At 42.9% G+C, this 19900-nt stretch overlaps 1 protein-coding gene across 1 annotated transcript in view; it reads right to left on the bottom strand.

The window, feature by feature from the left end:
* Positions 1 to 3375: 3375 nt before the first annotated feature.
* plcl1 (phospholipase C like 1) overlaps positions 3376 to 19900 on the bottom strand; it is an 81219-nt gene continuing 64694 nt past the window's right edge. Inside the window, exons 8-12 of the mRNA XM_069723451.1 lie at positions 17813 to 18175; positions 13141 to 13344; positions 11924 to 11999; positions 11139 to 11248; positions 3376 to 10800 (exon numbers count right to left, since the gene is read on the bottom strand). Of these exons, the coding sequence (XP_069579552.1) occupies positions 10597 to 10800; positions 11139 to 11248; positions 11924 to 11999; positions 13141 to 13344; positions 17813 to 18175 (957 nt within the window). The 3' untranslated portion in view covers positions 3376 to 10596. The remainder of the gene's footprint in view (positions 10801 to 11138; positions 11249 to 11923; positions 12000 to 13140; positions 13345 to 17812; positions 18176 to 19900) is intronic.

The raw sequence follows: 19900 nt of genomic DNA, 5'->3' as shown, positions 1-19900 counted from the left end.
GTTTGGAAATCATGGACGCTGCATCCTCCAGGTTAAAGAGGAGAGGGACCATCCAGCTTGTTATCAGCGCTCAGTTCTAAAGTTAGCATCCGTGATGTTATATACATACATCAGTGCACGTGGCATGGTTTGCTTGCACATCTGGGAAGGAACCATTAATGCTGAACGATATATGTTTTGGAGCAACATATGCTGCCATCCAGACAATGTTTTTTCAGGGAAGGCATTGCTTATTTCAGCGAAAATATGCCAAACCACAATTCTGTTCTTATTTCGATAGCCTGGCTCCATAGTAGAAGAGTCTGGGTGCTAAACTGGCCTCCTGCAGTCCAGACCTGTCACCCATTGAAAACACTTTGCTCATCATGAGACTAAATATATTACAGCTGAGCAGCTGAAATACTATATCAAGCAAGAATGGGACCACATTTCACTTATAGAACTCCAGCAACTGTTTTTTTCAGTTCCCAAACATTTACAGCGTTGTTAACCGTTAGAACTCGATGGATGCAATTGTATCCGAATTACTACCACTTCTTCTCAGCAGCGATTATTCATCACAGATATCACGCATATCCTATGAAATTGCATGACTTGAGCTTTCCTGAAATGCCAGTGCCTCTTCTATATGACGCAGAGATGATCTAAGCTGAAGTTGCATTGTCTTTACATTGCGTGAAGCACTGCATCCATCTCCACCCTTGCTACTTTTAATTGCATAATAAATTAACAGCATAACTCACCCGCTCTGTTGCTGTCTCCAACATAGGGCTGACATTACATCCCACTTTGTATGAAACAAAATAAAATAAAATAACATATCATAGTCGTATTGTAAGCCCTGAGTGTGAGTCCCTGGTTTGGGCGAGGAGTCATTCATGACATGTATTTTCAGTCAACATATATTCTTTCAAATTGCCCAGTCATAAAATGTGTCACACAAATATGGTTCAGATATTACCAGATTCACCATCTCCTCTACAATTATAAAAATATATGTCTACTCCCAATATTTCATGGTGAGATACATGTGAAAACATAATTTCATTAAATGAAAATGTGTTTTCCCTGAGCTAAAGGCTATTATAAAAAAAAAAGCTGTAAGTATTATCAAATGAAATAATGAAGACTTGGGGGGGGGGGGGTCGCAGCCATATCCCTGGCAGAGGCCTCTGAGGTTGTCAAAAAGCTCCTCGGTGGCAAGGCGCCGCGGGTGGATGAGATCCGTCCTGAGATGCTGAAGGCGCTGGACATTGCTGGGCTGTCTTGGCTGACACGCCTCTTCAATGTTGCATGGGGGTCGGGAACAGTGCCCATGGACTGGCAAAAAGGGGGACCGGAGAGTTGCTCCAACTATCGGGGTATCACACTACTCAGCCTCCCGGGCAAAGCTCATGCCAGAGTGCTGGAAAGGACTCAGACCGTTTGTCGAACCTCAGATTCAAGAGGAGCAGTGCGGATTCCGTCCTCGTCGTGGAACACTGGACCAGATCTTTACCCTCACAGGACTACTGGGGGGTCCTGGGAGTTTAACCTTCCAGTCTACATGTGCTTTGTGGACTTGGAGAAGGCTTTCGACCGGGTCCCCCGGGGGTTTTTGTGGGGGGTGCTGCGGGAGTACGGGGTGCCGGACCCGTTGCAACGGGCCATCCAGTATCTGTACAACCGCAGTAGGAGCTGTGTTCGTATTCTCGGCAATAAGTCAGACTCGTCTCCAGTGGGTGTCGGCCTCCGCCAGGGCTGTCCTTTGTCACCGATCCTGTTTGTGACCTTCATGACAGGATATCTAGGAGCAGCCAGGGGGAGGAGCACGTTGGGTTCGGGGGTCTCCGGATCGCATCTCTGCTGTTTGCAGACGATGTGGTCCTGTTGGCTTCTTCGGACCGCGACCTCCAGCACTCACTGGGGCGGTTTGCAGCCGAGTGTGAAGCGGCGGGGACAAGGGTCAGCACCTCCAAATCTGAGGTCTCTGCTGGAAACCGGTGGATTGCTCCCTGCAAGTGGGGACGGAGTGCCTGCCTCAAGCGAAGGAGTTTAAGTATCTCGGGGTCTTGTTCACGAGTGAGGGGAGGATGGAGGATGGAGCGGGAGATCGACCGCCGGATCGGTGCGGCTGCAGCAGTACAACAGGCACTGCACCGGACCGTGTTGATGAAAAGGGAGCTGAGCCGGAAGGCGAAGCTCTCAGTTTACCAGGTGATCTACGTTCTGACCCTCACCGATGGTCATGAGCTCTGGGTCGTGACCAAAAGAACGAGGTCGCAGCAACTAGCGGCCGAAATGAGTTTCCTCCGTAGGATGGCCGGGCTCAGCCTTAGGGATAGGATAAGGTGCTCGGACATCAGGAGGGAACTTGGAGTTGAGGCGCTACTCCTTCGCGCCAAAAGGAGTCAGCTGAGGTGGTTCAGCATCTGATCAGGATCCTCCTGCGCTCCTCCCCACTGGAGGTTTACCAGGCACGCCCAACTGGCAGGAGACCTCGGGGAGCACCCAGAACACGCTGGAGGATTATATCTCCCGGCTGGAACTGGGAACGCTTCGGGATCCCCCAGGCTGAGCTGGAAGATGTTGCAGGGAGAGGGATGTCCGGGTCAGCTTGCTTGGCCTGTTGCCACATCGACCCGACCCCGGATAAGTGGAAGATGATGGATGGATGGATAATGAAACATTTGGTTAGCCTAGACTGTCCTGAAAAAACAAAACAAGATATAGCCTGAATGATTAGCCCCAACAATGACCAAGATATGATCTTAACAGTGAAGGAAATAAAATGACCCTGAAAATATTTCCAAAAAATGGCTCAGAGGGTTACAAGAAAAGCTGACGCAACCATAGTGGTAAACAGGCCCCTGTCCCAAATTTGTTTTAAAGCGTTGCTGCCAACAAATCCAAAATGAGCATATATTTTCCCTAAAACAATAAAAGTTCTCATTTTCAAGATTAAATAAGGGTTTACATGAATTGGAAATAATCCCACTCATTTAACGTCCCACCTTTTTAGAAAGCAGGATTGTATTTTCAGAAGGACTGGCAGAAAACCCTGCTAGAAGGAAAACAAATCTGGGGAACATGAACAAATCAGGAAACAGGCAGACAAAACGCTCCTCTTCTGAAACGCTCCCAGTGGGATAAGAAGCCTTGCAGAGGATGGAACGAAATCCCAGCACACACGCAACGAGATGGAGTCGTGTATGTTACTCATGCCATGTGGGGAAGAGCTGCAGGACAGCTAGATCAATTCCACTCAGAAACTATTGGCAACATTGCATTTAGAATTGTGTGCCTTAAAAGCCTTAGAACTAACACACAAGAAACACAACTATAACTAACCCTAACCAGCACTGGGATGAGATAAAGTAGAGGCGACAAAAGGACTCAGGAAAAGATAACTTTATTTAGTCTGGGATACATATCTTTGTTATATCTGAAACTGTTATATTTGTGAGATAGAAAAAACAGTAGCTTTTCAAAATAAAAGCAAGGTCAATTGAATTTTTGTCTTTTTCTATAGTTTTTAAAACAAATAAATAGTTTTCTTATTTTGGTACGTTTTCCCTTTCAGTTTTACAAAAACATACAATTGACTGTAAGAGCAGTCGAGGGATCAACACTGTAGTGAAGGTCAGCGGTGTAGACAACACATACACTGGAGATGCCACGAGTTATCCACATCCTAGAATACCTTTACACATTTCCAAGTGATTTACACAAGTTTGTCTACAACACTATGGCAGATCTAAACAACTGTCCAAATATTCAAATTAACATTAAGCGCTATGTGACCACTGGTCAGCAGAGATAGGTAGCATCACAAAGAGAACAATGAGAGCTGGCGCTAGGTTAAGACATGTGGGTAACAGAAACAGCACAATGCAGTACCCTGATCTTTAGTCTACGACTCACAACCTTTAAATTCACAACATGAATGATAAATCTGTTTTATTTGAACCTGGTCGCATATATGTGTCTGTTATTGCTCTATGGGTCCTGCTAGCTTTGGACTCTCCAATGTAGAGATTTGGTAAAACAAGTAGTCGCACAAAAAACTGTATTTTGGGACAAAAGTGCATGCAGCTTTCTTAAAGAACTGATTTTTACATAAATCCTTTCAAGTGTTTGTTTTCAGTCTGACTGAATGTAAACTAATAAATGATGTGCCTGGAACATCTATTAATTAACTGATACTGAACTCTGATAATTGATCGTTGACTTAATCACTGGAATATTCATCCACGTATGCATTTGTTTCTATGTGTGAGGCTGATTCTCTTGGAACTCAGCTAAATGTAATGCCTGATGACCCTGTGGACCGTTATCAGGGCAGCCTCAAGTCATTGAGGCTTAAATACGTCATTTATCAGCGTATTTATTAGAATCAAAGTCCACAGACAAGGAGCCAAATCAAAGAAACGACTTGGGGGATGAAAGCAGAGGCAGAGAGACTATCGGATGCCCTGAAACTGAATTTACCTCTGGAAACTGCTGGTATTCCTGCACTCACTGCTCGGCTGTTGATACCAGACTTGGAAAATCTCCATTGATGAGAGTCATCCATGGAACTACAATTAATGAATCTGCAGCTTTAATAGATATTTCCATCCTGGAGATCATGTTTCACCTCCCAAAGCTAACTGCAAGAAAATACCACGAATGATCAGACTGAACGCGGAGCTCTCCACACGATCGGTGAAAGCTTTTACCGCAAGTAAAAAGTCATTTTATGTTCTCATTTGCTAAAACGTATCCAGCAAACACAAACCAAATGGAAAGCTATCCACAGCCGCACACATGCAAACCAACCGCTGTGTGCAGATGAATTCACACTGTGATTAGATCCCTAAAATGAGTGATCCAGGTGGATCATTTCTGTGTTTAATTCAGATTTGAAAACACATGTTTGAAATGATTCATGTACAAATCTGGCATTTATGAGAACTGAAAATAGCATTAAGCGCCATATTAATGTAAAATGCGGCAGGTTTAAATAAATCTGAATATTCCTTTAAAATGTAATCACTGTGAGGGATAGTTTTACGTTAATCTGTTCCACTTTTGAAGTTATAAAGGGAAGTAGACACACTTCAGGGATCAGGGGCTGCAGTTGGTTACAAATAAGATAAAACTGAACATCATAGTAAAGCACTGTAGTGAGTGTCTGACTGCAAAGCCACTTGCACAGGTTAAAAACTCTTTTTTTTTTTTACTGCAAAATGAACACATCATCAGGTCAAGTGTCTTGTGACATGTGAAGCAGAGTGTATTAAGGGACCGGAGAGGTTGAGAAAATGCTTTGCACCCAAGACCCTATTTTTGAATGTTTAAAGGAACACACCAGTGTTCCTGCCAGTTTTGTTCATTTACTAAAAACCTTTATGATTTGCTTTGGTCCTGAATGTTCCTTGAAACGTACCACAGTTGACGTCATGCTCAGCTTTATTTTTATTTAAGTTTTATTATAACTGTATACTGAGGAACTAAAAAGCATTTATGAATTTAACACAAATCTATGTTGGGAAAATCATGCGCTGCTAAAGAGTTGGTCGGAGCACAGTTTTGCAGTGATGAGCTTTTTTGTCCAACAATTTAAACCCAGACAACAAATGTCAAGCACAAATGCACAATGACAATAAATTGATTTCAAGAATTCAATTCAGAATTTCAGTTTAGTCATTTCTAGCACAAAAAGGGCTTGAAAAATGTTTTCAATTACACCCATAATACAACCGTTTCCAAAACAGTTGGAACACTGTAAAATTGTATGATTTGCAAATCACGTAATACCATATAGAATTGAAAGTAGAACAAAGACAACATTTAAAATGCTGAAACTGAGAAATTGTATTGTTCTATGAACAAGAAATGCTCAATTTGAATTTGATGCCAGCAACACATTTAAAAAAAGTTGGGTTAGGGGCAACAAATGACTGGAAAAGTTGTATAATGTTAAAAACTGGCAACAGGTCAGTAAGACCATTGGGCATAAAAAAAAGAGCATGCCAGAGACCCAGAGCAGTGCAAATGGGGAGAGTTTCATCACTCTGCGAAAGGTTGTATGAGCCAATCATGCCATGTAAAATTGCAAAGATTTTGGGGATTTCATCCTTTATGGTACATCAAATCATAAAAGGACTCAGAGAATCTGGAGAAATATATATAAGCAAGGGACAAGGCTGAAAACCAATATTGGATGGTGGTGATCTTCGGGCCCTCAGGCAGCACTGCATTAAAAACACACTATTCCATACTGGAGATGACTGCATGGGCTCAGGAACACTTGTGAAAACCATCGTCTGTGAACACAGTTCATCGCTGCGTCCATAAATGCAGGTTGAAACTCTCCAAAGAAGAAACCAGATAGAAACATGATCCAGAAACACCGCCGCCTTCTCTGGACCGAGATCATTGAAGATGGACTGAGGTGAAGTGGACAACTGTCCTGAGGTCTGATGGATCACAATCTGAGATTCTGTTTAGAAATCATGGACGCTGCATCCTCCAGGTTGAAGAGGAGAGGGACCATCCAGCTTGTCATCAGCTCAGTTCTAAAGCCAGCATCTGTGATGGTACAGGGATGCATTAGTGCACATGGCATGGGTAGCTTGAACATCTGGAAGGAAGCATTAATGCTGAATGATATATTCAGGTTTTGGAGCAACATATGCTGCCATCCAGACAACGTCTCTTTCAGGGAAGGTCTTGTTTATTTCAGCAGAACAACGTCCAACCACATTCTGCACGTATTCCAACAGCATGGCTGAGTCTGGCTGATAAACTGGCCTCCTGCAGTCCAGACCTGTCGCCCATTGAAAACACACGAGCATCATGACACAAAAAATAAGACAAAAGAGACACTGAACTGTTGAGCAGATGAAATCCTGTATCAAGCAAAAATGGGACCAAATTTCACTTTCAGAACTCCAGAAACTGGTCTCCTCAGTTCCCCAATGTTTCCAGAGCATTGTTAAAAGAAGAGGCGACGCCACATAGTGGTAAAAATGTCCCTGTCCCAACTTTTTTGAAACGTGTTGCTGGCATCAAATTCAAAGTGAGCACATATTTTCCAAAAAACAATAACATTTTTCAGTTTCATCATTTGATATATTGTCTTTTTGTTGTACATTTTCTATTAAATATGGCTTTACATGTTTAGAAAATAATCACATTTGATTTATTTACATTTTTACACAATGTCCCAACTTTTTGGGAAATGGGGTTGTATGTTATTGCCATTCAAATAGAACCGAGCAGGATGTTCACTGTAATGGTTTAAGCAAGTCCCTGCAAGCTGACATTTTAATACCACACAGACAATAACTGAAAGCAATAGCTGCCTGTAAGGTATAAAAGCACATTCAAGCTATAAACTTCAAATACTATTGTATGTTTGTCATTGCAGGTGTGCAAAGTAATTTGAAGTAAGTCAGTTAAATCAAACAAAAACACACATATGGTACTTTTGGATTATCCAGGTAAACATGTAGTACTCAGGTGTTGTTTCTTCTTGACACACTGCAAACGTTGGTTTCAAAACACCAAGCTGTCATTATGCTGGGTTATTTCATGCTGAGTTTGTTTTATGCAGCAGGACAGTCGCTCCTGTCTACCGCAGATCTTCTTTGTAAATACAGCATGTGTCTGATGAATTATTCTGAGAATGAGCTTTAACTTAACTGGAAAATACCTAATTACTGAAATCTAACTCCAACAAAGGTCAACCCAGTGGCCTCCATCTTTGCTGCATCTCCTCAGGTAAAGTAAATCCCATCACTTGTTTGCACTTTGACCCAGTTGTGTTCCGTGTGTCGGGAGGCATTTACACCAGAACACAGAAATCAAACACTGTGTTGTTTTTTTTTACTAGTGCTGATGCATCATTAATGCAGAGAGATCCACCCAGCAGGTAAACTGATCTGTGATAATATGATCCTTTGAAAGTGGCAGTATTTCAAAACTTGCCTCTCAGGGGCAGTGAAGGTCCTTCAAAGAAATCCTGAATCGCTCATCTGGCTCGATGCGTTTAAGAGGAAATCAACCGAGCAGTGACCAAGAACCTGTTTGCATCATTCGGTCAGGAATTAGGACACCATGGCATCATGACAGACATAAGCACACCAGCATCAACACACATCCCAAGGCCTCCAGTGAGTCAGAGTATCATTATAGACCACAACAGCAGGTGCTGTCTCTGTCTCTATTGCTCACAACCAATTATGAAGCTCTGCAGGTGACCGACCCAAACACACCATCAACCAAACGTTAATCCAATATCACTTCCTTCCATCCTGCAACCTTTGCTCTCTCCCCATTATATGTTTTCTACTTTTAGAAGCCTCCTCTCAGACAGACACACACACACACACACACACACACACACACACACACACACACACACACACACACACACACACACACACACACACACACACACACACTACACTCGTGTACATGTTATTAGGTCAACTTCCTCCTGTGGCTGTGACTCAGTAATCAGCTCTGTCACTCCACACCTGGAGCCTCTGGAGGAGCAGCAGCAAGGAGAGGATGGAGAGGGTGGGGGGGGGGGGTTATTTCAAAAACAAAATGGTATGTTATGGTATGTTAATCAGATGATACAGTAGTCCTGCACAAGTGCTTCAGTAGAGAGGCCGAACAAAAGCTAGTAAACACAGTGCTGCTCATTACACACCGTCTTCTCCAAATGCCACCAGCTGGGGTGATCAGCTGTTCCCATGTTGAGCTGTCACCCTCGCCTGGCTGCCGAGGCCTTCCTGCCTCCCTCAAAGAGCAGAGCACACATTCAAAATGTCTTCTATTCCAACGTTTCCTCCAGTCTCCCAGTAGCTTCAAGTCTGCTTTGTCCAAGGCAGACTTAATCAGCTGCACCACATTACAAGTCAATCCAGCTGAACTGTTTGGTCTGTTTTCATGACATTCTTGTCAGATGAAAAACTTGAATCTCAATAATTGCCGATTTCTTAAGAAAAAATGTCCAGGTTGGAGATTTTTAGAAAAAGCAGGACGTGGAGATATTATTTGGTTTAGAAGAGAATGGAGTTATTGGTATTCATGTTAGCTTCAGTTTGGTTAAAACACAGCATTATCAGAGTACAAGTACAAAAGCAGAGTTAAGAGAACAAGTATTTTTCTGTGTTAGCAAGAAGCACACGTTTACACTGAAAGGCCTAGAAGAACACAATCACTGACAGGTGAGCACAACTATGAGTTGTAATAAGTGGCACCTGTCAGACACCAGCTTTGTTGTTTCCACACACATTTCTAACCTCGAATCTATCGTGGACCGATCGCTGCACAGCATCAGTGGGTTTCTTGTGAATTGCCACTATTATTACAGCCTACTTCATCAATGCTGCAGGAAATCTGCTGTTCCTGCACGCAAACACACGGACAGACTCTGAGCAGACGTCACAACACGTGTCGGTGTAGTGAGGTTACGTGATCCACCACAACAGATATGTGGTATCACACTATCGACACACATCCACCACCTCTCCAATTACTGCCCCTGATTGCTCGTGTTTCAGCTCGACAGGCCAACGCAGAAAACAAGAGCCGCTGAGTGTGCGTCCTTCTGCTCCTCATTTCACAAACCTGCAGTAGTCTGACGGAGAAATGTTGGAAGGGGATCTAGTGCGTTGATCCTCAAACAGACCAGACAAGACACGGAAATCTGAGCACTGATACATAAATCAGACTAATTGTTTGAAGGATTTGACCTTCTACCGCTCTGAACTTCCACATTTCCCTTAATAAATATTGATACCTTAAATCTGAAACTCATCGTTTTCCAAAGCTTTGTTGAAATTTGACATCACCAGAAGAGACAATGCTGTTCCGTCTGAAGACCAAAGACGGAGCAGTGAATTATGGTTTCAGCCATTCAAGCATCGGAAAAGGTGACTGGGATCATTTCAGTGTTTATAACCTTTGTCTATGCCTTCATCTTTTTTGTTATCTTCTGCAACATTTCTGTTGCATTAACTGCAGTTATATCTAAAAACTTGAGTGAGTTTCTAAAACACTAAAAGTCGAGGCGACTTGAATTAGTAACGCTCCACGTGTGGTTTTCTCCATCTGATGTAGAACCTTTTTACCATTTGCAACACACACAGGTGATTTCATCACCTGGAGGAAGCAGCTTTACATTCCTGCACCCTCTACCTCTGTAATACAATACCAACAAGATCATTAACATCCACAACAAAGTCGCAAACTATTAATGTGTCTCTAATGAGGATAAACACTGTTGAATTATACTCTCCGAAAATCAAGCATGAGCTGTCAGATTTTTTTCACTGCAGGCAAAATCCTGTCAGCAGATTGAACCTTAACTGGTAATTGATGATGATTGTGAGGCTTTATCAAACATCCTGTCCTGCTCTGCTGTTGGCTGGTCGGAACACTTACTGCACTTGATAAAGGGATAAAACATCCTCCGACCGTCTCTGCTGCTTTTTACACCCACACTTTCCCTTTTTTCTGTCTGTCTCAATCTCCTCATCTCTGCTATCTTCTGTAATTACTCAATCACTCTGCCCTTTCCCTTTTCATCTTTGGCAGGGAGGGGGGCGGGGGGTGTCAGATGCGTCCATTGCTGTGTGTGCTGCTTCGGCGGCCAGACGGGGGGTGGGAAGAGTAGCGCAGCTCGGCTGTGGAGAAGGTGGAGGATGAGGAAGAGGAGGAGGAGGAGGAGGTGAGTCCACAAGCTTCACAGGCCAAAGCCAGCTGCCTCAGGGCATCCAGAGAATCCATCTTAGCTCCTCGCAGCAGGTCACTCTGCCCCTGCAGCACAAAGGCACATGAAAGACACTTCAAGTCAACTAAAAGGTGGAAAGTCAGTATTTTAATTTTTTAAAGCCTCTTTTTAGCTCAGATGTGTGTGTGCAGGAGACAACAGCCCTATTTACAATCTATAATTTCATGTTGCTTCTCATCTGACTCTCAAGTTAATCACACAAATCATTGATCAAAACACATTATGTTTTTAATAATACTTCCTGCTAGGTAGCGGCCCGTGCCTTTATATCAGAACCACAGCTCACTTATAAACTCTGACAACATTTCTTTTCCAGCCGAGTTCCAGCTTGAATGAGTTTTCCTTTAATTGTGTTTCCCATTACCTTGAGTACAGTAATGTTCCAGGTAAAACTCTCCACAGCTTTGCTGAGCTTGCGTCCTTTCAGTCCCTCCTTCTCCCCAAGCCGAGACAGATCCTCATGAAAGTCCATTCCTGCCAAACACAGAAGGAAACAGGGGCTTTGCATCAGTTAGATGTTATTGCTCAGGAACTTAAATTCAGGTGAAATATTACGACAGGAAAAGTCTGCCTGAACTATTCTAGTTGCCAAAATGTCTACAGACAAGTTGTGAGCAACATGTCTTGATGGGTTGTTGTCACCTAATGGATGACATATTGTCCTCCCTCATGACATTTACATTGTCAGGACTGCTTCAGGCTGGTGAGATGCTCCAGAAATACACTGCTTCTTTTTACTGCAAATGTTCAGTTGTCATACTGTTTCAAAAAATCCAATATAAAAGTAAAAGAACTGACTATTTTTGTAAACAACATTTCAAGCAGAGACCCTTTTATTCATGTGTGTCACAGAGGATCCTAATTTCAAAAAGTAAAAAAATGTGTCGTTTTGTGTTGTAATTAGAAAAATCCTCCCCAAGAAACCAAAACGGCCACGTGTTGATCCACTGGCCGACGGGTTCTCTGAGGAGTCCTCATAAGTTCTCCTCTTCAGGTCAGACTCACTCATTTAGGGGTCTTTTGAGGTTTCAAGCATTTCCAGTACTTAAGTCGTTTTATTGTTGAGCGTTGAGCAAAACAATTTACGCTCAGTTCATTACCACCTCACGTCTTCCTGTCCAGCAACTCTTCCATCTCTGAGCACTTTACCTTCCCTCTGCACCTGGCCGATCCTCTCCTGAACACCGTCTGCATTCTCAATCAGCTGTTTCTGGCTGGCCATCATCTGAAGAGACAGGAAGACAGTTTGTGTTTAAACCTGCAGGGCAGAACTTTTGTCGAGCGCTGAAATTACAAAAAAACATGCCGACAGGTGACATCAGTCGCAGAAAACCCACTTGAACAGAGGGAGAATATGCAAAACTCCCAGAGAAAGGCCTGGGACCAAAGGACAGCTCAATTCAATACACAGAACAACAGGACATTTATTGTTTTTTGATAATTGAAATATCATTTCCAACCATGTTCTCCATCTTTTAGTTGACCTCGTCACCAACATGTTTATCCACGGTGGTTTGTTTGAATGTGTGAGGCTGCGGACAGCTTTCCTTTAGCATGTGTTTGTGTTGGAGAGGCTGCAGCAATGAAGACGGTCAACACACATCCTGATTGTAACGGGAGCTGTAACGTCCCAGTGGACGGCCGAGCGTTCGGCCTGGTTGGTTTCATCCAGTGGATTTTGACTGCATTATTTATCGCAGCCACAGATTTGGCTTTGATAAATACTGCAGTCACACACACAAACATCACACGTGTTATTCGAAGGCAACTGGACTTCTTTGAGGTTCCTAAAGAAGTTTCACCTCTCAAAGGCTTCTTCTGTGCAAAATTCAGGAAGCCTTCTGAATAAGAGGTGAAATGTCTTCAAGAACCCTCCAGAAAGTCCAGTTGCCTTCAGATAAAACCGAAATATGCCTTGATGACAATAAAGGCCAAAACAGCAACAGCCGCCGAACACATGGTCGACTGGACGGACACACAAACATGGAAGAATAGAAGGAGAAGAAGGAACTCTGTTCAGAGGACAAAGAACGCTCGTCCTCATCGGATGAAAACATGAGGAGGAGGAGACGCAGCTGGCAGTCAGAGTGAGAGTGTGTGTGTGTGTGTGTGTGTGTGTGTGTGTGTGTGTGTGTGTGTGTGTGTATGTGTGTGTTGTTTTGATGAATCAATAAATAGATCAATTAATAAATACATTTTGAGGGAAAAAACTTTTTTTTCTTTCAATATGGAAGAAAAGTTCAACTGCATTCAGTAAACTGTAGAAATGATTCATCTTCACATTGCAGACCCGTGTAAGAAAACCGTGATGACCCCCCAAATGATGGACACGAGTGAACCCTTCGCCACCTCTTTGTCTTACTGACCGTGTCGTAGGTAGCGAGGAGTTTGCGGGTCGGCTCTGAAAGGTTGACCAGGGGCTCCAGACATGGGTAGCCCTCCTTCAGCAGCATGGTGGCCCCCAAAGCACCCTCTGGGCTCTGAAGCCTCGTGGCCAGGCTCTGGATGCACTGCTTCAGCTTGGCCACAGTGGGGAGCCCACACTGCTCTTTGAAGCTAGCAGTGGTGCTCTGGTGATGGTGTGAAAGTAAAAGACAGGGGAGGAGAAAGAAGAGGAGGACGGGAGAATAAGTCTCAGATTAGATTAATAGTTCTGGCTGCAAAACTAAGATAGGGAAAGTCAAAAGTTGTAACCCATTCAAACACATGTTCCTTCCATTCCCCATGTTATCAGCTGTCTCTCGTGAATTAAACCAATATGGCAGTCATTGCTGCTTTTAATCCAGTGAAATCAGCCTGAGTTTAAGCGCATTTGGCAAAGAGGGGAGGCAATATGGCATAAATATGGAAGAGACAAATCATAGCATTTAGAGCGTTTTTCAAAAGCTTCTTGTGTAGCAGAAGTGAGTTGGTCAGCAGATGTGACAGAGGTAGAAAATAATTCATGTGCTGAACTGCTATTATGGGTCACCTCCTAAAAAAGGTTGAAGATTTATTTTTGCACATATAAGCACAAAAGTAGAAGAACACTGCTGTCAAACCGAACACAAGTATCACCTGGCAGAGCTCCAACCGAACTAACGATTATCATGCCCCACCTGTGTGAGTGTGTCTGCATGTGTGCATGTACAGACAACAAGAGAGGCATGATGAGAAATAACTGACTATGACAGATGAGCCCACAGCTGGACTCATGGCAGACAGACAGAGAGGAGAGAGTTCACATCAGAGGGGGAGGACAACAGGATTGAAGCAGGAAGATTAAAAGCTGTTTGTGAATGAGTAAATGGTGTGTTTGTGTAGGATTTAGTGTGTGTGTGTGTGTGTGTGTGTGTGTGTGTGTGTGTGTGTGTGTGTGTGTGTGTGTGTGTGTGTGTGTGTGTGTGTGTGTGGTAGGATGTCTGACAGAATGATTGGGTGGGATTAGCTGATACATGAGATGATAGGGATTTTGCTGTGATTTATACTGATGAGGAATTACAGGAATTTGGCATTTATTTATCTAATCCATAAATCTACACATTTCCAATAATATGTGGACATCAGAACATTACAACTGAAGCAGGCATCTTGTTATCTTATTGCAAAAAAAATGTTGTGCTCCAAGTTTCCTCACCTCATCAACATCAGCAGCTGAGTTACACACATTTTGTGCATGAGGTCGCGCGCTGTGAATTTGTCCCCCAGAGTCATTCTATCAATGCTAAGTTCTCCTGTGATGTTTTGAGGGAAACATTTGGTGGAAATGAGCTGAACTGTGGTGCGATGGTACCTGGGTGATCCAACATGTTTGTCAGTTTTAAAGAAACTGATATATTTTTCCCGCCTTCCAGTTTTTTGACACACAATTGGTAGAAATCTTCTTCCACAACATTGGTGGAGAAAGATTGAAATAAAGTCTGGCCCACAATTGCCTTTCATTTCATCCCAAAAGGATGTGAACGGGGTTGAGGTCAGGGCTTTGGGTCAGTCAGACAAGTCCTTTCAATCCAAACCGGAAAATGTTTTCATGTAAACCATTTTTCTGCACAGGGACGGTATCATGTTGAAACAGGAAAGGCCAGGGGGTCCACATATTTATGAATTTGTACCTTCAAAAAGTTTATATCACATTAAATATCTCCAAATAGATAAAGATACACTGCAAAAGAGGATTGCATCTCATTGCCCACCCATGCATGTTGGGATGGAGGTAAGCTGGTGGGTGCTGTGCGACCAGGTTCTCATTTTGCTGGTATTTATAGAGGCTTTATAATCCTCCTCCACTCTTCTCGCTGACTCCTATTTTGTCAACTCCTCTTCTCTGCCTCTTTCTTATTTACCCTCCAGAGAAGTGACAGGTAGAGGCTAGTTTCAGATACTCCAACTCACCTTTAGAACAACACATCCTATGAACATGGGGGTCAGATCACCAAACTAGGTCACGTCTCCGGGAATCCGGTGAAAATTGTTGTACGTGTCCAGATTTTAAGATTTCCTGCCTCAAAACAATGAAGGAATTGCGTTTGTGCTGCTTTAAGCACTGACAATTAAAAAAAAAGTCTCTTTTCAGGAACCGTTTTTATTTCCATTTCCAAAAAAAGATTCCAAATGAAACCTGTCAGTCCTGGATTATCTATTGTCGTCAGTACAGAAAGCTGAATGGCACAAAGGGGCAAGTTGGAGTTTGACCCACTGATTTGGACACCAGTTAGCGCTGAACAGCCACTGATCACAGCTCAGAGGTCATTTCAGGACTTCAAGAGCCCAAAAACATTTTTTGGGTTCTGTTCATACAGAAATATAAACAAATACTTGTCTTGTACTGTTCATAAAAGTACTGCATGAACATACAAATGCTGCTGAACTGGAAGCTACCGAGCGTTCTGCATGGGTGCATTTAAAAATATCATTCAACAATTTTTTTTGTATTGCTGTGAACTATGCTGCTCGTTCACCTGCCATCTACATCTTAATACACTGTGTGCACAATTATTAGGCAAGGTAGTATTTTGACCACATCATCATTTGTATGCATATTTTCCAACTCCAGCTGTATAAACTTGGATGCCTATTGCATTTAAGCATATGAGGTGATGTGTATTAGTGTAATGAGGGAGGGTGTGGCCTAAGGAGATCAACACCCTCTATCAAGGTGTGCATTATTATTATGCAGCTTCTTTTCCTCGGGAGGCAAAACGGGCCAAAAAAGAGATTTAACGGACTCTGAAAAGTCATAAATTGTAAAAAGTCTTTCAGAGGGATGCAGCACTCTTGAAATTGCTCAGATATTGTAGCGTGATCACAGAACCATCAAACGTTTTGTTGCAAATAGTCAACAAGGTCGCAAGAAACGTGTTGAGAAAAAAAGACGCAAATGAACTGCTGAAGATTTGAGAAGAATGAAACGTGAAGCTACCAGGAAGCCGTGATCCTCCAGCTGTCATATTCCAGAACTGAAACCGACCTGGAGCCCCCAGAAGTACAAGATGTTCAGTGTTCAGAGACCTGGCCGAGGGAAGGAAGGCTGAAACCCGACACCACTGAACAAACGTTACGACGGGGCCAAGAAATATCTGAAGACAGATTCCTCAAAGGTTTCATGGACCGATGAGATGAGAGTGACTCTTGGACCAGATGGATGGGCCTGTGGCTGGATGGGCCCGTGGCTGGATGGGCCCGTGGCTGGATCAGTAGCGGGCCTGTGGCCGGATGGGCCCGTGGCCAGATGGATGGGTCCGTGGCTGGATGGGTCCGTGGCTGGATGGGCCCGTGGCCGGATCAGTAACGGGCACAGAGCTCCACTTCCACTCAGACGCCAGCCAGGTGGAGGTGGGGTACTGGTATGGGCTGGTATTATTAAAGATGAGCTAGTTGGACCTTTTTGGGTTGAAGATGGACTCAAAATCACCTCCCAAACCTGCTGCCAGTTTTTAGAAGACACTTTCTTCAAGCAGTGGTTCAGGAGAAAGTCTACATCTTTCAAGAAGACCATGATCTTTATGCAGGACGATGCTCCATCACATCCATGGAAGTACTCCACTGCGTGGCTCGCCAGTAAAGGCCTTCAAGATGAAAGAATAATGACATGGCCTCCTTCCTCACCGGACCTAAACCCTACTGAGAACTTGGGTTAAACAGGAGGTTTCTGCTGAAGGAGGACAGGAACCTCTCTGAACAGAGTCTGGGAGGTTGTGGTTGCTGCTGAACAAACAGTTGATCAACAGATCAAGAAACTGACAGAATCCATGAATGGAAGGATTATTACTGTTATTGAAAAGAAGGGCGGCTATATTGGTCACTGATTTGTTTTTTTTAAATGTCAGAAATGTTTATTTGTACATTTTGAGTTGTTTGTTTATTATTCTCACTTTAACAGATGAAAATAAACAAGTGAGATGGGAACATTTTGTTTTTCATTTAGTTGCATAATAATTCTGCACACTAATAGTTACCCAATACTTGTCCACACACAGATATTCTCCTAAGAAAGCCAAAACCTCACTTTTACTTTCTTAAATATTCAGGTTTGAGGTTTATAAACATTTTAGATTGACCGAGAGCCCTGTAGTTGTTCAATAATAAAATGAATCCTCAAAAATACAACTTGCCTGATAATTGTATACAACTGTCCAAATTTGGAAAAACAACACAGCTTCACACCAGGCATTTCAGCGTGTTTTTTTGGTCAAATTCCCACAGTCTTGCATTATAATGCTGCAGCACACGAGCATGACATCCTGCCATTTCAATGCCCTTCATTGCAAACAGATCAATTTCATTTTGACTACAAAAGCATATTTAAAGAGCTGGATACTGCGCCCCGACTCAGCCACTTAGGTGGTTATTTGCAGTATTGCAACAGAAAAATCCCAAACAACATTTTCCTCATAGACCACCAAAGGGCAGCCATCTTAGTTTTGTAAGGAGGTCTACATGGTCTGAATTTGATAAACCAAGCCTTTGCACATACAAGCAAAACAAATGTACCTGGTGAGATAGTCTTCCTTCCTGGACGAGCAGTCACATTGTCTATATTATCAACAGTTTCTTTCTCACCTGAGCATCCTCTCGCAGGTCCGTCGCTTCTTTCAGAGAGGCACTGGCTGGTTTGAAAGTCTCGTCCACCACCTTGATGCCAGTGTGCCTGAGCGAGACGTACTCCCTCCCTCGCCGACCCACCCTCCTCACCGACAGGCCTCTCCGCTGAGCCTTCCCGCCTCCTCGCCGGTTGGTGATCGCCACGTGAACGAACAGGCTGGTATGGGGTAAGGGGTCTCCTGCCAGGCCCAGCAGGGGCACGTTACGGTAGCCGGGCTGAAGGCACTCGAAGGCCACGCTGTACTGCCCAATGAAATCGTCTCCGATGTAGTCATCGTCTAATACTACAAAGCGCAGCAAGGCCAGTTCCGGCATGTTTACCTGGAAACAGGAAATGAACATAGGAAATGAAATTCATTCTGAAAAATTTGAAAAATTGTGTCACTCTGACACTTTGTGTTTTGAAGGTTAACCGAATTAGTGAGTTAATACTAATGTTATAGTAAGTAAGCCAAGAGCACAATCAATATATGTGTGAAAGGGAGGAGCTAGCTCACCAAACAACGAGCACTTATTCATATTTTTTAATTTAGAAAACAACAAGAGTGCAAGACAGTCCAAGACGTCACTGGAGCTGCATGAAGTTAAAGGCAGGATGTGTGCTCACATTTGGGCCGGGCAGGAGGCAGGACTTTAATACCACATCTCTCTTTCAATCTGTAAATCATCCTCACGATACAGACATTTCCACACTAGGATAGTATCGAACCAAAATATGTCCACAAAAAATATAACAAACATACAAAAACATGGATTGATATCTGTGTCATGTTTATAGTAGAAACTGCATCAATCCAGCATTTCCTATAAAGGAAGACTTGCCCCAAGCCAGTGTGTGTGTGTGTGTGTGTGTGTGTGTGTGTGTGTGTGTGTATACAGTGATGACTCCAATGCCGTTCTCTATGGTCTCTACTTTCTGCCGCTGGCTGAACAGAACAGCTCTGTGACAGTTCATTCAATCAGTTTCACACCGAATGCTCTTCTGTAAAGACGATGAGGCACAAAACGTTCTCTTAGACTGAATCTCTTTTTCTTAATCCTCACGTCTGCACTCCAATCTGACGATGATACGATGATACTATTCCATACACTCACAAAAGAAAATTATGGATATAGATAGTTTCTTATTTAATTCTTCAAATGCAGCAATGCTGTTTTCAAACTTAAATGTTTTATGCCAGGAGCAAATAAGAGAACCGTTTTAAATTGAATAAAAAAGCTTATTGCAAGTGGATTCTCATGAAGTGTTGAGTAAAACCGACATCTACGTAAAACTGTTCCCACTAAGTCCGAGGTAACTGTGACCACACGTTGCTCTCATCTGTCCATCCAGTCCCGAAGAACAACTTCAGCGGTTCTAAAGCCGAGGTGCTGCTGCAGAAAGGGAACAAAAGTGCTGCCATATTTAATAGTGTAGCGCAAGCACTGGATGTAAAATTGAAAAAAAAAAAAACATTTTAAAGTTTCATAAGATCTTCATTGTTCATTCAGTGAACACTGTATCAGGAGAATGGTGCAAAAAACATTAAGCAAAAATAAGCGTCAGCTCGCAGCCCGTATCCTCCTGCAGAAATAGATCCAGCCCTCAATCCTGTTCCCCACGACGGAACAACACTGCTTACAATCCCAGAAACACTTCAAGAAATTAAAAGAAAGATACACTGAAACCTCTTTGTTATGTTACTGATGTGTTTACTTTATGAGATTCATTTAACATATTAAGAATCACACTGTAATTTAATTATAATTCACAAACAAGCAAATGATTGCTGTCAAACGTGGAACTGTCAGGTCCTTGGAGTGTTAATGGAGTGTTTGTTCAAAACCATTATGCTTTATAAAGTAATTACAACAATTATTTGAATCAAGAATTATAAAAAAAATTAATTGTTCATAAAATACTGTATTATACGACTGTAGAACTGAAGAAAATGCAATAACCAATAAGTTGGCACAAACATATCAGCACTCAAATGTGCTTAATGTGCTCTTGAGTGTGCGTAGATTTAGTTTTTATTTAAGAACAAATCCCAAAGGAGAAAAAAA

The sequence above is a fragment of the Brachyistius frenatus genome, unplaced genomic scaffold, assembly GCF_029030835.1.
Source record: "Brachyistius frenatus isolate BFR_SWC_R1_liver_20210118 unplaced genomic scaffold, ASM2903083v1 Contig_328, whole genome shotgun sequence".
Taxonomy (NCBI): Eukaryota; Metazoa; Chordata; class Actinopteri; family Embiotocidae; genus Brachyistius; species Brachyistius frenatus.
This window is presented reverse-complemented; position numbering and strand designations above follow the sequence as displayed.